The sequence below is a fragment of the Notolepis coatsorum genome, assembly GCF_963971535.1.
Source record: "Notolepis coatsorum genome assembly, chromosome: 8".
In the NCBI taxonomy this organism is placed as follows: Eukaryota; Metazoa; Chordata; class Actinopteri; order Aulopiformes; family Paralepididae; genus Notolepis; species Notolepis coatsorum.
Window position 1 is genome coordinate 71170605 of NC_140172.1, and position 16237 is coordinate 71186841.

The window sequence follows — 16237 nt, forward strand, 5'->3', positions numbered from 1 at the left end:
AATGAGCTGACCTCCAATGCACATCAACTTGTGAATTTAACCATAAACTGTTACTTCAGTGTCCTCCATGTTTAATTCCATTTTCGTTATTGTTCAGTTCAGGAGTGTGACCAGTTCACACTGGAATATGAAAATAATGAAAAAAAAGAATCTGATCTGAGCACTAAATCAGAATTGAGCACCAAGGCTTGTAGTAGATCCATGCAGTGCTTCACTGTATTTGCAAGCTTTCGGTCATTCATCAGAGCAAACGATCATCACAAATGAATTAATCTCTCACCCTTCCCATTCTCTATCTTCTTTTCTAGCTTTCGTGCTGAGCTGTGCGTTCCCCAAGGAGCCTATCGGTGGAGAGGTGTCGGTGACGTATCTCCATGCCGGGGGAGAGGCCTACTTCCACTGTTTCACCGGCTACCAACTGCAAGGCCCCAAAGTGCTGTTCTGTCGCAACGCCACCACACCTTACTGGAGTGGGAAGGAGCCCAGATGTGTTGGTAAGATCTCAGAGAAACTGAGTCACTCCAGATCCATCCCAAGTGCCAGGGTCATAATACAGTGTAGTGTTGTAGGGGAAAACTGCATCATCATCTTCCTTTACTGTACATTTCCCTTTAGGTGAATGCTTTCATGCCAATGTCCGTTAGAAATGGTCTGAATCAAAAGGGAAATTGTTACTTTTGTCACTGTTTTTATTGGTTTGGTTATGGTGCACGTTGCTAATTGACAAACAAACCAAACATTCATAACAAACCTGTGTGATCATGCAGGACAGCCTTGGACATCATTTTGAATCCTAACGAACATAATGTGAACAAATAGTCTCTTGATCTTGCACACATGTTAGGAAATGCTATATACTTTCCATTAAAAGGGAAGGTACTGGAGCACTTGGATAATTTTGTTTTAATATTAATAGGGTGCCGGTGTGAAAGTGCCCTGAGGCATTTAGTATCTCGACATTGCCTGAGTTAGTTTTTTCATTTAATTTAATTTCAACCATTATTTAAAATCCCTCATTTAGAGACACAATGAGGATACAAATGCAAAACAGACACAATAAAGCAGCAATATTCACAGAAAATGAAGCACAAAGGATGAATAAAAAATGTATTTAATTGGACTTCCGGTTACGCTACAACATGTAGCACACGCATTTTGCAATTGCTCCGCTCCCACTAACGCTAATTTCGTTTAAAAACATTATTTGGACAGTAAAGAAAGAGAATAGACCACATCGTATGTATTGTTAAGACCCTCTACTAACCATATCAAAAGACAATATGGTTAAAGGTGGAAAGAAGGCAGAGAAAATAACTACGGCAACTTCAACGGCGCAGGACGTAAAAAAACGAGAAAGACGCGTCCTAACCGTCGCTGGTTCTGAGCCGACGGCGACAAGCTCCGAGGAGGAGAAGGAAGAGGACAACTTACCGGGATCATCGATTACGGTCCCCGAAAGAGAGTCAATAGAGACCAACATAAAAGAAGGTACAGATTCAAGCTCCGTGAAAGGGAGAGCAGCCAGATTTATGGATTCCAACGTCACTGCATCTATCTACCATATGCCGTCAACTGAAGAAAGCAGAAATCCACCCGATTTCAACACACTGTCTAACCTGATGGTAGAACAGTCTAACCTGATGAAAGAACAGTTAGAACAGTCTAACCTGATGAAAGAACAGATGGTAGAACAGTCTAACCTGCAGATTACACACATCAAGGCGCTCGAGGCAAACGTCGAGGCTAAATTCGATCGCATCGAGGCTAAATTCGATCGCATCGATGAGAAATTAGAAGAAGTCAAGAAAGCGATCGATGCACAGTCAAAGCGAATCACGACAGTGGAGATTTCGGTGACAGAAAACACAAAAGCAGTCAAGGCGAACGAAGGTATCATGACAGAGATGGGAGAAGAGATGGAAAAAGTGAAAGATGAATACCGGAGGGAAATAAAATTGCTTAAAAACGAAGTGATGGAGAGGCAACTAGAAACCCATCGTTACCACAGGCGGAATAACATCCGCATTGTGGGGCTTGATGAATCAGTGAACTGCGATGACATCAACTTTCCAAAAGAGTTATCAACGATTTTGGAAAACTCCGATCCAAACAAAGTGCCAGAAGTGGAACAAGTTTACAGAATTGGTTCCCAGGGGCAAAATATCAACGGGCCGAGAGTCATCATTGTCACTCTGCGGAAAACTACAACAAGGGATGAAATCATCAAATATGCTCGCAACCAACGTGGGAAGCTGAAGTATGGTGATAAACCAATATTTATCTACGAAGATTTGAGCAGAGAGGCCATCATCCGACGTCAACCATACAAAGTTGTGATGCAAAAGCTGTACATAGCCGGCCACAAGCCAAGGCTAGCATATCCGGCGCTGTTATCATTCTTGGACAATAACGGCCGCAGGTCAGGTCCATTTACACCCTTTGATGCTGAGGATTTCCTGAATCAAAATGCAGCAAATAACCCAAAGCATGACGGAAATGCCGGAATCAGTTAAGCCTCTCTCTAAATATATACCAGTGTTGGAATGACTTTATTGTGTTCATCAATGAGGTCATTCCACCAGTGTTGGAATGACATTGTTGTGTTTATCAAAGTAGCAAACGATATGCAAGTCGTCTATAACAAAGGGTACTGTGTATAATACGATTCATAATACATTATAATTTCAGTCTCTGGTCTCTGAGGGGACAAATAAATATCAATGCAAAAAGATCTATCTGGAATATTCTGGGTTTATCGCTCAAATGCCCTGGGTCTCTTAGATCATTCTGGAATGTAAAATAGTCTAGGCACTAGTATATTCTACAACCTTCTAGAATATAAGGCACCATGACAACGAAGCATACAACTCTAACAATAACATTCGGTGTGCATACACATAGCAGATAATAAATTAAATGAAGTGCAATCAGCCCTTAATAATACTTTAAAATTATCCACACATAAACGTATGAGCACAGCAAGGTTATTCTAACAATTTAAGTAATCACTCCATTAAAGGCACATTGAAGCGCTAAAAGGCGCTGCTTTTCTATCTTATCTAATCAGTTAAATCGGTTCTAGTGGCTTCTCCACGTTGATAATTATTTATCTCTTATTCCTTATCTATATCTTTCCATTGATTTTTATTTTATTAAATTTTTTCTTCTCATTACTCTATATTTTTTAAATATAATTTAACTTACATTGTTCTTTTCCAATGTTCTTCACATTAAGGTGTCAATATTACTATATATTTTTTAAATATATTGTAACTTACATTATTCTTTTCCAATGTTCTTCACATTAAGGTGTCAATATTGATCTACAATCTTTTCCTTTTTTTTCCCCCCACACGTTGGTGGAGGGTTCAAAGGAATATGTCGATAAAGGTTTATTCTCTTTTTATTTTATTTTTTATTTTTATCTTTAGGTTATTTATCACAATACTTCATTACAGTAAGGGAAGGTGCAAGACCAAAAGCGACATTCTATTGCAATAGAATGGAAATGTTAGATCCTATGGCAATGAGCATAGGAAAATTAGGATTACAATGCTCAGGTTGGGCAATCCGGTGGACCATGGGAGAAAGTCAATCGCGGAGGATGTGTTCTTGGAACACAGGCATGTTCGACTTTCTGGGAGAGGGGAAAATAGGGGATTTTTATTTGTATATATATATGTTTTTAAGCTCAGCTCTCAACGGGACCTCATTAATTGGATGTGCATCTATTGTAGCTTCATACTCCAGAAACATTACCAAAAACTACACGAAAACATGCATAGACTATGGCTAGTTTGAATATAATGGTATGGAACACCGGTGGGATAAACAAACAACACAAGCGCAAAAGCGTGCTTACACTGATGAAAAAAGAACATGTGGACGTGGCACTATTAAGCGAAACGCACATTTTAGAGGGAGACATAAATACGTTAGCGGATAACATATACCATAATATTGGTCACTCTTCTTTTGCTACGAGAACTAGAGGGGTAGCCATAGTCGTCAGACGCAAATTAAATATCGAATTGAAAGGGGTATGGTCGGATGCTGAGGGGCGCATAACTATAGCTAGGATTATACACAATAACAGGAAAATTGCATTGGCAGCGGTATATGCCCCGAATTTGTACGAAGTGGGTTTCTTCACTTCACTAACAGGAGAAATGTTAAACCATCCCGAGTACTCATATATAATAGGTGCGGATTTTAATGCCATTTGGAACCCAAGGATGGACAAAACTTACCTTTCCTTCTCCAGCGAACAAAATAATTCATCTAAAGCATTAAAAGATTGGTCGAAATCAACAGGAGTAACTGATTTATGGCGTTCACTTAACCCCATGACCCGCAAGTACTCCTGTCGTTCGGCGAGACACAACACACTATCCAGAATTGATTACGTCTTTGCATCCCCGAGAATATTTGATAAATACGAAGTGGAAATGACACCCAATGCGCTATCAGATCACTGCTACTTAATCCTGAAAGCAACATTTGGTACACTATCTACCCGGGCCCCAAGATGGCGTTTTAATTCGATGCTGCTTAACAACAAGGAATTCATTACACAAATGAAAGAAGCTCTCACAGTATTCCTACAAGATAATGCTAACTCGGTGCAAGATCCCAGAATATTATGGATGTCGGTAAAGAATATGATCAAGGATTTCTCGGATAGATTTACCTCCATATTGCGCAAAAATCAAAACACAAAACTGTCTGAAATGGAAACGCTTTACTCAACGCTTTTTAATTCTTTAAAATACAACAACTCTACTAGACTAGATAACCAAGTTAACATTCTAAAGACCGAGATCAAAGCAATGTACAGACAAAAATCGGAATTGCAAATACGCAGCACTAGACAACAGCAGTACTTCCAAGGTTCTAAACCTAGTCACCTATTAGCCATGCGACTAAGAATTAATGCAAAATGTGCAGATATAACTGCCATTAGGAAACAACAAGCTCTAGTAACAGAACCCAAAATAATAAACGATACATTCAAAGAATTCTACTCCGATTTATATAACTCAGAAACGACCTTTGATCAAGACAAATTAGACACATATCTTAATCAAATTACTCTCCCTAAACTTACGGATGAAGAAGCTAAACAGTTAGAAGTACCGATCACATTAGAAGAACTCAAGAAGGCCATATCCGGAATGAAAAACGGCAAAGCTCCGGGAATTGACGGTATCCCATCAGAAATGTACATTTCTTGCTGGGACATATTTGGACCCTTATTACTAAATATGATCTTATACTCAGTCAAAGAGGGAAGCTTCATTGAACACCAAAATACCGCACTCATTTCAGTTCTTCACAAAAAAGACAAAGACCCCACTGAATGCGGTAGTTACCGTCCTTTAAGCCTCCTCGGAACCGATGTCAAACTGTACTCTAAGATATTAGCCATCAGATTGCAAAAGCATATGACGTCTTTAGTTCATACGGACCAAACAGGCTTCATAAAAGGTCGCCTGATCAATGATAACATAAGGCGAATACTGCACGTACTAGATACAGACAAAGAGGACATCACACCTAAGGCGATACTATCCCTGGATGCTATGAAAGCATTTGACAGGTTGGAATGGTCGTTTCTATGGGCAGTATTGGAAAGGATGGGGTTAGGAAAAGGTTTCATTGATATGATTAAAGTACTATACAAGGACCCATCGGCCATGATTACAACAGGCACAATCATCTCCAAAATCTTTCCGGTATCACGCTCTGCCAGACAGGGTTGCCCTCTTAGTCCCGGACTATTCAATTTATCATTAGAGCCTTTAGCACAATATATAAGACAATCCCAATCCATAGAACCAATCGTAATCAAGGGCACACAACAAAAAATTAGTTTATATGCGGACGACGTAATATTGTTCATGCAAAACCCCAACACCACATTGCCTCATCTGCTCAAGTTGATTGAGAACTTTGGTGATTTATCGGGATTTAAGATAAATTGGCCGAAGTCGGCTTTCCTTCCACTTAACACCCCTGCAAAAAAAGATATAACCCTCCCAGGTGCGATACCGATGGTAAAACATTTCAGATGCTTGGGAGTGGAAATATTCCCCACCATAAGACAAACGGTGAAGCACAATTACACAAAAATACAGAACAAAATCAAGGACGACCTGGACAGGTGGGCAAAACTTAAAAACTCAGTACAGGCAAGGGTATCAATAGTTAAGATGGATGTATTACCAAGAATCAATTTCTTCAGCTCAATGCTTCCGTTACCTCCTCCAGAGGGCTACTGGAAAAGATTACAAACCTCCACATACAAATTTATTTGGAATAACAAACCACCTCGCATAAAAAGATCCACCGCACAGAGAAGTAAAGCAGACGGTGGCATGGCAGTCCCAGATTTTTTACAATATTTTAATGCCTTCACATTAAGACCATTGAAGAAGATATGGTTTGACCCCGAGGCTTTGGTATCTTGGAGAAAATTAGAAGAAAACATAGTAGCCCCACAGAGATTGAAAGACATAGCATACACTAAACTTTCAATCAAGCATTGTGAGCGAGAATTTGGCCCAATAATAACCCATGCAATCAGGACATGGCGGGAAACACAAAGGAAATTTCCTAACAATCAAGTATGGCATAATCACACTCCCATATTCAATAACAATGCTCTCTTAATGGGAAAACGACCTATAAGATTCCCTGTATGGGAAGAAAGAGGCATACACTCATTAGGGGATATTTTTAATAACAAGGGCCTCTGTAGTTATGTCGAAATATGCATAAAGTTTAACCTCACCGAGTCCACATGGCTTTTTTACATACAGTTACGACTTTGTATGAGATCTCACGGTGTTCCATTACACATACCAATTGAACACCACAGATACCACAAATTTTTCTATGAAAGAGATACATTGGGAGGTTTTGTATCAGGTTTTTATTATCAATTACTAACGTCCTCGTACGAAACCCTTCAACTAGACAATGTCTGGAGGAGGGATATACCAGACCTGGAAAATGACTTTGATTGGCAAGGAGCCTGGGCAAATGTCCGACTTACATCAAGGAACCCGGATCATCAACAAATCAATCTGAACTATATTCACAGGACATACTTGACTCCTATAAGGCTGTGCAAAATGGAGCTTATACAAGACTCCAAATGCTCCCAATGTACAAATGGGGACGAAGGAACATTTATGCACATGTATTGGGACTGCCCACCAGTTAAGGCATTCTGGAAAGATGTGTCCCAACAATTATCAATACTCGTATTTTGGAATATACCTGTACACCCCGCGGTATTGCTATTGAATGATGTTTTTGAGTTTGCAGTGAACCCACAACTAAAAAGATTGGTTTTATCGGGTATCACAGTAGCTAAAAAACTGATTGCATCACGTTGGTTTCAACCGGAAAAAATGTGCCGGAAAGTGTGGTTTCTTACATATCTTGATGTGATATATCAAGAAATATCAACAGCAAGAATTCTGGGGCTCAATGAATCCAAAATGTTAATGTGGTTAGAAGTGGTGGAGAGAATAAAAGCTAGCCTATAATGGTGATGTCTGGTTAGGAGTGAGGGATAATGGAGGTACTATCCAAGAGGGGGTCCGGGAGGGGGGGATTTGAGCTGGAGCATATGTGTGTAGGGTTTTAGAAAATAGGTATTAGGGGTATATTATATACTAACATTTATATAATTGTAACTTCGCTGGATATACACGGTATACGGTTAAAATGTTATTATTGACTATTTTTGTTTTATCCTGTTTATGTACTTGCATATATTTTAACCACCTTTACTGAAAGTTTCATTATACATTGTGTGTTGAGTACTGACTTTTAATAAGTTTTGTTTTGCAATAATAAAAAAAAAAAAAAAAAAAAAAAAAATGTATTTAATTAAATCTGCTAAAACAGTTACAGGTAGTCACACAATGGTCAGAAATCATATGCTTACACATTCCACGGGAAGGGAGAACCTCCGATTTCAGAGAAAAAGCTGATTTCCCAAGATCAGAACATACTTGAGGGACTCTAACAACCATAGTCATTAGATCGAGTCGAATAGGTTCCAATATTCCAATCTACCAGTGAAGAGGTATAAAAATTATAAGTAGTTAGTTGCTTACACTGCAAGGCCAGTGCATTTGATTAAGAAGACCATGGGAGCTCTTGGGATACGGGGCAAAACAGGGCTGTTGGACCTGACTTAATTACCGTAGAGCTGGGCTGTATAACAATCCTTCTTCTGCTCTGGACAATCAAAAGCACAGAGCTTGAAGTGATACAACGGTCATTTGGCTGCAGCCTACACCGTAAAATGTCCGCCATGAAATGTATGATGTCGCCATGAGGACCTATGTTTATTTGGTGTAGCATGACAACTAAGCATATAAAGCGTTATCAAGATTGCAATATACTAATCACAGCAGGCTGCAATATTTGTTAATCGGAAAGATTTGTCAAAATATAATTCTAAATTAAAGGTGCTATAGATCAAATGTTTATGTTGAGTAATCATTAACCTCTTAACTCGTTCTGCGCCATCGCTTAATGCGCGAGAGGGCGCTAGAACGCCATCGCTTTAATCAATGGGGGGGACTGCGAGATTTGCGAGTGCTTAAAATATATCTTAAATTATAGCTATGGGTCTAATACACCCGTCGATTATCAGTGAGTTGCTTCCAGTCAACATGTACAAAACGGATTGTTTTTTCATTGGTACATTTCCGTTTTATACCGTTTTGAATATGAGTATAGTTTTGGTGATTCTTAGTAATTCCAAGAAAAGATGCGATAATAGCCCTTTAGTGGAATACACTAAACACGTCGCAATTTTTCGCCTGATTATCGAATCTTCCTGAAATCAACGCTAGATCATCATTATTATCCTTCCTCGTGCAAGAATGAAAAGAGCCCTGGACCCAGCGCCCCCCAGAGACAGTGTCGATCGGGGTAGAAATAAATATCAGATCAACGATAAAATGTATATATAGTGTTCTTACCTTGTATCTGATGTAATGCAAAAGAAATAATCCAATTATCTGATCGCCATTCCAAATACTGCTTGTGGAGGTCCGTCCCACATTACCGACCGTTACATATGAACAGGCGGGCGGGGTTACTGTTCCATGCCATCGTTGTTGAGGTCTACCTCGCCTGAGTATTTAAACCCTGCCCACACGGCTCGGATCGTCCCAGAAAAGAAACTACACCATTCCCAATGGAGTGCAATACCAGCTGGAAGGCGTAGGCGGTGGTATTTGCCCTTTTGCGATCTCAGACCCATTCCCAATGATAACATCAGGCTGGATGGATGAACATTTATGGATATCGCTAATAAAAGAAATAACGATTAAAACCCGACTATAATCGTGATTGGCGCTGAACGGTCGGCGAGTTAACCCGACTATCATCGGGTCTGGCGTTGAATGAGTTAAGCATCGGGCAAAAATGGGACTATTATTTTCTTATTTTTGACGATTGCATACCCAAAGTAATTTGCTATGTATTATACTGTATACTTATAGCACATGCATGAGTCTGGTCTCTTTTGAAAGGTAACATTCTGAAGTTTCTTACACAATAAAGGAGAATCACTTTGAGTGCTAATGAAATAGAGTAACAGAGGTTTGAACACACTGAAGTAAACGTTTACTCACATTTCTTTTTACTGGTTGCCAGATGCCTGTTTTTAAGTTCCAACTGAGAGGTAGGAGCTGGAAAACATAATGGTTCCATAGCCTAGTAGTACAGGTCCAAAGTTTATAAAAATCCCACGGAAAATCGCAGCCTCTTTTTCCAACATCTCACAGCGAAAGGTTGAGGGCATCGTTAGGAAAATTAAGCCTTCCACCTGTATCATGGACCCCCTTCCCTCAGCCCTGGTGAAATCCAACATTGGTGCCATGAGCCCTATGATCACCATGGTCATAAACCACTCTCTCCAGGCTGGCCATGTCCCCTCTGCCCTAAAAACTGTGGTCATAAAACCACTTCTCAAAAAACCCTCCTTAGACCCGGAAGTCTTGGCCAACTACAGACCCATCTCCAACCTCCCATTCCTATCCAAGGCGCTGAAGAAGGTAGCTGCTGCTCAGCTTCAGGACCATCTACACTTAAACAACCTACTCGAGAAGTTCCAGTCTGGTTTCCACTCTGGCCACAGCACTGAAACTGCCCTGGTCATGGTCACCAACGACTGCTGATGACGGCTGATGCTGGCTCTCCTTCCCTCCTCATCCTCCTTGACCTCACAGCAGCTTTTGACACAGTCGACCATGACATCCTCCTCCACCGTCTTCACTCCACCATCGGACTCTCAGACTCTGCCCTTGGCTGGTTCAGATCATACCTCACCGGGAAAACGGAGTATGTCTCGTTGAGAGAGGCAAGGTCTGATACCCACCATGTCACCTGTGATGTCCCTCAAGGATCAGTCCTCGGCCCCACCCTATTCACACTCTACATGCTCTATCATCTTCTGGACTTGAACTTTGTGTTGCACTGTATCCATGTCCCCAACCACTGCACTTTCACAGTCTTATTGTTGTCTCACTGTTCTGTCCTGTCTTGTACTTTACTTAAAATTATTTATTTACTGTTGTATTGTTCTTAATTGTGAAAAAAGTATTCACTGTAATGTCAAATCACGTTCCATTTTGTACCTGTATAAAATGGCGAATAAAGTAATCTGAATTTGAATCTGAATCATCAGCCGGCATGGAATATCATTCCACTGCTACGCTGATGACATCCAACTCTACCGCAAGATAAACCCTACCCCATCTACAGTCCTGCCATCATCCATGCTGACCACCAGCCTAGAGGGGACAAAGGCGTGGATGAAGCACAACTTCCTGCAATTAAATAGCTCCAAAACCGAAGCCATTCTTGTTGGCACCTCACAGCAGGTCTGCTCATCCACCATCACCACCATCACCTTTTCCGGAAAGGACATCACCCTCTCACAAACAGTCACCAACCACCACAGGGGTTAAAATGGACCCTCACCTGACCGTTGAAGCTCACATTAAACTTCTGTACAAAAACTAATTTTACCACCTTAGGACCATCGCCAAAATTCACTCCACACTAACTCTGTCCGACGCTGGAAAGCTCGTCCACACCTTTATCTCCTCCAGGCTGGATTATTGCAATGTACTCATCGGGATCTCTACCAAGAACATCCAAAAGCTACAATACATCCAGAATAGCGCTGCTAGGATCCTGATGAGAGTGCGGAAATACCACCTTATCACACGCATCCTCAAGTCCCTTCACTGGCTCTCTGTCTCACTCAGACTATTTCATTAGCACTACAAGTGATTATGCTTTTTTGCATTATTAAGTTCAGAATGTTTACATCTTTCAAAAAAGACCAGGCTCATGCATGTGCTATAAGAATAAAGTATAAAGCTAAGCTTTGCAAAAAAAGTATGCAGTTGTAGCACTAACAGTGACAGCTCGACGCCACAGACCAGTTCTAGGCTCGAGGGAGGAGTAATATACACAGTAAAAGGAGTAGTAGAACAGAGACAAGGTTATAACAGTGATCAGTTATTCAAGTTTAACAGCAGCGCTAGTAAGACAATGACGACAATGTACAACGAGTAAGTGAGGTAAAGTGAAGTATCCCTTTTAGGTCCTTTCATTAACCACTCCTTCTTTTAGGAAGGTTTGTTCGATATCAAGTTCTAGGTTAATTGAATCAACACATTTGGTTCAGATGTCTCTGATGATAATCATTAGCTAAAAGCTTTCTTCTGCAGGTGCAGATCAGTCAACTTTATATTTATCATTTTCAGTTAGTAGGTAAGTATTCAAACATATTAATTTAAACCTTTAAGTGTGCAGGGAATGCAAGTACCCTTTTAGGTGAAATGACCATTTAAACTCTTCCTTTGCAGGTGTAATACCAAGCAAAGTACCAATAGAAATCTTTCAATGTACAGGGATGCAAGTACCTTATTAGGTGAAATGACCCTTTAAACTCTATTTCTTTACAGGTGAATTATCAATGAGAGTCAAGTACCTTTATTAGGTGAATTGACTCTTTAACTCTCCTTCTTTACAGGATAAACATCAGTGAAATTTTGCCTTTCTGTGGGGGATAGCTGTCAATCACTGGCCTCTGTGGTTAATTGCCTCATGGGTCGGCAGGTGTGTGGGCTTGATTGCACCTGATGCAGTGCAGCTGTGCCTATAGTAAAGCTGAGTCTATAGGTTTGAGTCTCACAGTGTTGGCTGCTTTTTCATTTCCTTTGTGTTGGCTATCCTCCTGGTCAGGCTTGTTATATTGAAGTGTAATGCTGTTCTGTATCGTATAGCTCTCGCTCGGCGTCACTTTCTGCACTGTCTCGCACACGTGCACACGCACTGAATAAAGACCACAATGTACCTTTCATCCCAATATTTGTCTGACCACACCCCTATCAGCTTACCCATATAAGCAGGGGTGGGGCCACCCACTCGCCTCCTTCTCGCTTTCACCACAAGGAAGTGCCTCGGTAGATCCCCACACTTGAAGTGATGTGATGGTAGGAGAAGAGTTGGAAAGCAAGGATACGTTGACATCATATCTTTATTTTCTCTCTCACTATTTTCGAGAAAATACGGCGATATTGTCTTCGTACTGGAGTGTCTGGAAGATGATGAGACACAGCTGGGCTGTAGGACGCGCCGCTGTTGTGAGAAGCGGTGGGTTCCAGGTTTGGTGAGTTATGTTTTGCTGGCAGGCTCCACTTGTCTGTTAGTGCTATGGGGGCTAATTGACAATGTTTATGAAAACCGGCCCCAGGCTAGGGTCCTTTGTTCAGCCTCTTAGGCGACAGAAGACCTTGGTCTGAAGCCCATTATAGTTTTAACTAGTGGGCCGCGACCATTAACACTGGTGATCCCTGTGTTTTCTGGACGAGTGGATATCTCTCTGTCACCGTGTAGCCCCTTCTTTCATATCCAAATGGGAGTATTCCTTCACGAGGAGATATGGGCATAGATGTTCGATAGCGGAAGATCTGTGTTCAAGTCAGCTACACAGGCCAGTTGGATATTGTGCTGGCTCCGTCGGGTGTTGGTAAAATCACCGTTGTAAAACTGTGTTAACATCTTGTTTCTCTTTTCTCTTAAAAAGTGAGGAGGGTTTCAGAACGGCGGCCTGTCTGGGTGAGTGTTATATCATTGTGTACAAGTTCAGGTGATAGCTGCTTAGCTTACGGTTAGCCAGTCAGCTGTTAGCTGCGGCGTTAGCCTGCTGTGATCACTGCGTGACCTACCTAGGTTGGGCCTACTGTTAGCCAGTCAGCTGTTAGCTGCGGCGCTAGCCTGCTGTGATCACTAGGAAACGTTAGCTTGCTGCTATCGGCCAAGGCCCAGCGCGGGGTGGCTCCGGTTCCTCGCGCGCCGCCGCAAGCTCCCCTCTGGTCGCGTGCGCCGTTCGCTCTGCGTCTCGCGGGCAGGGGCAGTAGCGACCGACGGTTGGAGCGGCCGTTAGCTTAATGCTACTCTGTTGAACATGCTTTGATTATAACATGTTTTAAACACTCTTGACTACGACGTCATCTTTGACAGAGGATGCCCAGATCTAACAACACAGGACGGCTGTGTTTTCTACGGTGTCTTGAGACTGCACTTCGTTGATCTACGCTCCGGGTAGGCCAGGTCTGACCAGACCTTGTACACTTCTTCTGGCTTTCCCTTCTAAATGTTTTGTAAATAACGATGTTTTCCAAAACGAGTGTTACTGCACTACATTTAGGATACGACGCGAGTTGTGTGTGAATTGTCTTGTCACTAGGTATTTAGCTTCTCCGTGCAAATCGGGTTGTTGTTTCAGATGTGAAAATGATCTGGTTTGTTGTGTTGAGAAACATCATGTGTGTTTATATGTACCGTGTACTCACAACTAAGGGGGTTAACTAACCTATAAAGCTGTGCTTAGTGACAAATGAGTAAAGAATATTCTTTTCTCAGCTTGTAATGACAATAAACAGTGTGTTCACATATTAACAGGTTTTCCTGTTTTAACTGGCCGTATTAAGGGTAAAGTAGGAGGATTGTGTTTCCCCCCGGTTCCCTGGGGACTTCTTCATCCTCCTATCAGAGTGGACATGTTGTTGCACTACATTGTGTCACTGTGTGGTAGGGATACGATGTAACCCTTAGCTTGATTGCTGAGGTTGTGCTAAATCTGCTGGAGTAACTTTATATTCCTAAAAGAAAAGATTGTTGGTCGCTTTCGTGTGTGCTTAGCAAGGCCTGTGGCCGATACTAATCGAGAATTATGTATTCTCTCATTATGAAAAACGGTGTTCCTCTGTAGAGTGTTTTTGCCATTTTTTATAGGTGATGATGGGTTGTGTGTGTCATGTGACCTACAACTGGGTTGGACTGGCCACAGAAGCACATGTGTAAGTTTGGACCGGGGCTCTTAGAGAGCCCTCTCTATTCTGTGTTTTTTTCCTTAGTAAAAATCAGATAGCAGGTTAGCTCATGCGCTGTGTGAAGCTGTCAGACGCTTCATAGAGCTGACTATGACTGTGTCATACTCTCTTTTTGTCATTACATCGTATCATGGGTGTGGGGTCGTAAAGGGGTGAACTGGTAACCTTTCCTCTCCCCCTTTTTTCTGTTGGTCAGGGGTACACCCCCTGTCCTTCAAGGTTCCTGTCACGTTGCGGTCCCGCTCGTTACGGGGTGAGGGGGGGGGGGGGGGTTTCATGGTCCCACGGCCTGGAATATTGGGCGTGTGCACCGCAGAAATTTCCCCGCCATAGAGTATGTCACCGTGCGCGTCTCTGTTGGTAGGACTTCCGTGTGCTGTTCAGGTCCATGTGATGGATCTGTTTCGGGGGGTGGTCAGGGCTCCTCCTCACCAAGCTCCTATTCGGGCCTTCTGTGAGTTGGGACTCCTCCTTCCATGTCAGGGAGCCTCCTTCAGAGTACAGAGCCTCCTCCTCAGATTGTCAAGGTGAGTGGACCCTCTAGAAGGAGTCCTACTCTATTGTGTATGTATTCGATTCAATTCGATTATTGAGTGTGTATGGGTTCAGTGCCTCCTCCCCGGAGAGCCCTAAATCCAATTTTTTACATGGCTCAAGGTGCAATATATTCTTTTCAATCTGTACAGCTCGCGTGGGAAGTCTCTCTGGGGATTCGCGTCTCCTTCCTATGGGAGGGTGGTGGGATGTAAAAATGTGAACAATTTTTACCCCCGGCTGTGTAGACTGGGATACATACTGTTGGTGCTTCCTTCTTTTCTACTAAAAAGAGTTGGAGTTAGGAAGTGTCACACCCCTCTTGTCGTTCCCCATGGCGCCTTGGGGATTCAATGACAGGTCTAAATAGCCTGTTCATTGATGTGGGTGTGTCCCGACGCACGTATAGTGCTAGCTCGGGGTGTTCTGTAAACAGGCATGTCGGCGTGGTTAGGGCACGGGACTGGTTCTGGTCACGCTGGTCCGGATCAGTTGAACCCGTTGTCCGCCGGGGATGCAGATCTGCTGTTCTGGTACCCTGAGGGACTTGGGTTTTTTTCAGGGGGAAAAATGCCAGGTTGGTCCGGGTGTCACAGGGTTAAGCACTATGGGGACCCTGGTTGGGTACGTTTTTTACTCAGCACTGTCGTAATGGCTTACGGACATGCCAACCTGTACACGCTCGATCTCGTCAGATCTCGGCCGCTACACAGGTTGGTCCTGGTTAGTACTTGGTTGGGAGACCGCCTGGGAATACCAAGTACGGTGTGCTTAGGGGCTGGTTCTCCATTCTTTTTCGCTCCTCTCTCACGCATGGCGAAGAGGGGCCTGTTGGGGTGGTCTTTGACCTCCTCTGGTGACCCTGTGCTTCCCGTATCGCCGGGCCCGGTCCGAAGTAATGTTTCGTCGACCCGTAGGCCTGGGTTAACCCTTTTTTGAAAAACTGAAACACTTGTACTGCGGTATAGCCGGTGTATACCCGCAGGTGTGTTTTGGAGTTTTTTCTTGAGGGGTTATAGGAACGACCACCGCATTGGGTAACACCAAGGTGGTTGATTCCCTGGTGTGTTGGAGCAGTGTCAACTCCCGGGTTCACCGTTTGAGGGTGCCCCTGCACGTTCATGACGTCTGCCAATCGTGTCAGCCTTCTCTGCCTCAACCCCTCTGGGTGGGTTTTTTTTAAATGGAGGCTTGGTCATGCAACACCGCCAGCTTACGCCCCTTCCGCCGGGGCGGCTGTGTTCAGCTGTCCCCTCTGG

The 16237-nt window shown here is 42.7% G+C and overlaps 1 protein-coding gene across 1 annotated transcript in view; it reads left to right on the forward strand.

Annotated features, from left to right (window-relative positions):
* The window catches only part of LOC311233485 (seizure protein 6-like), a gene marked incomplete at both ends in the record, with an annotated part of 402600 nt that overhangs the window by 268881 nt on the left and 117482 nt on the right, over nucleotides 1–16237 (forward strand). Inside the window, one exon of the mRNA XM_084320453.1 lies at nucleotides 309–494. Within this exon, the coding sequence (XP_084176579.1) occupies nucleotides 309–494 (186 nt within the window). The remainder of the gene's footprint in view (nucleotides 1–308; nucleotides 495–16237) is intronic.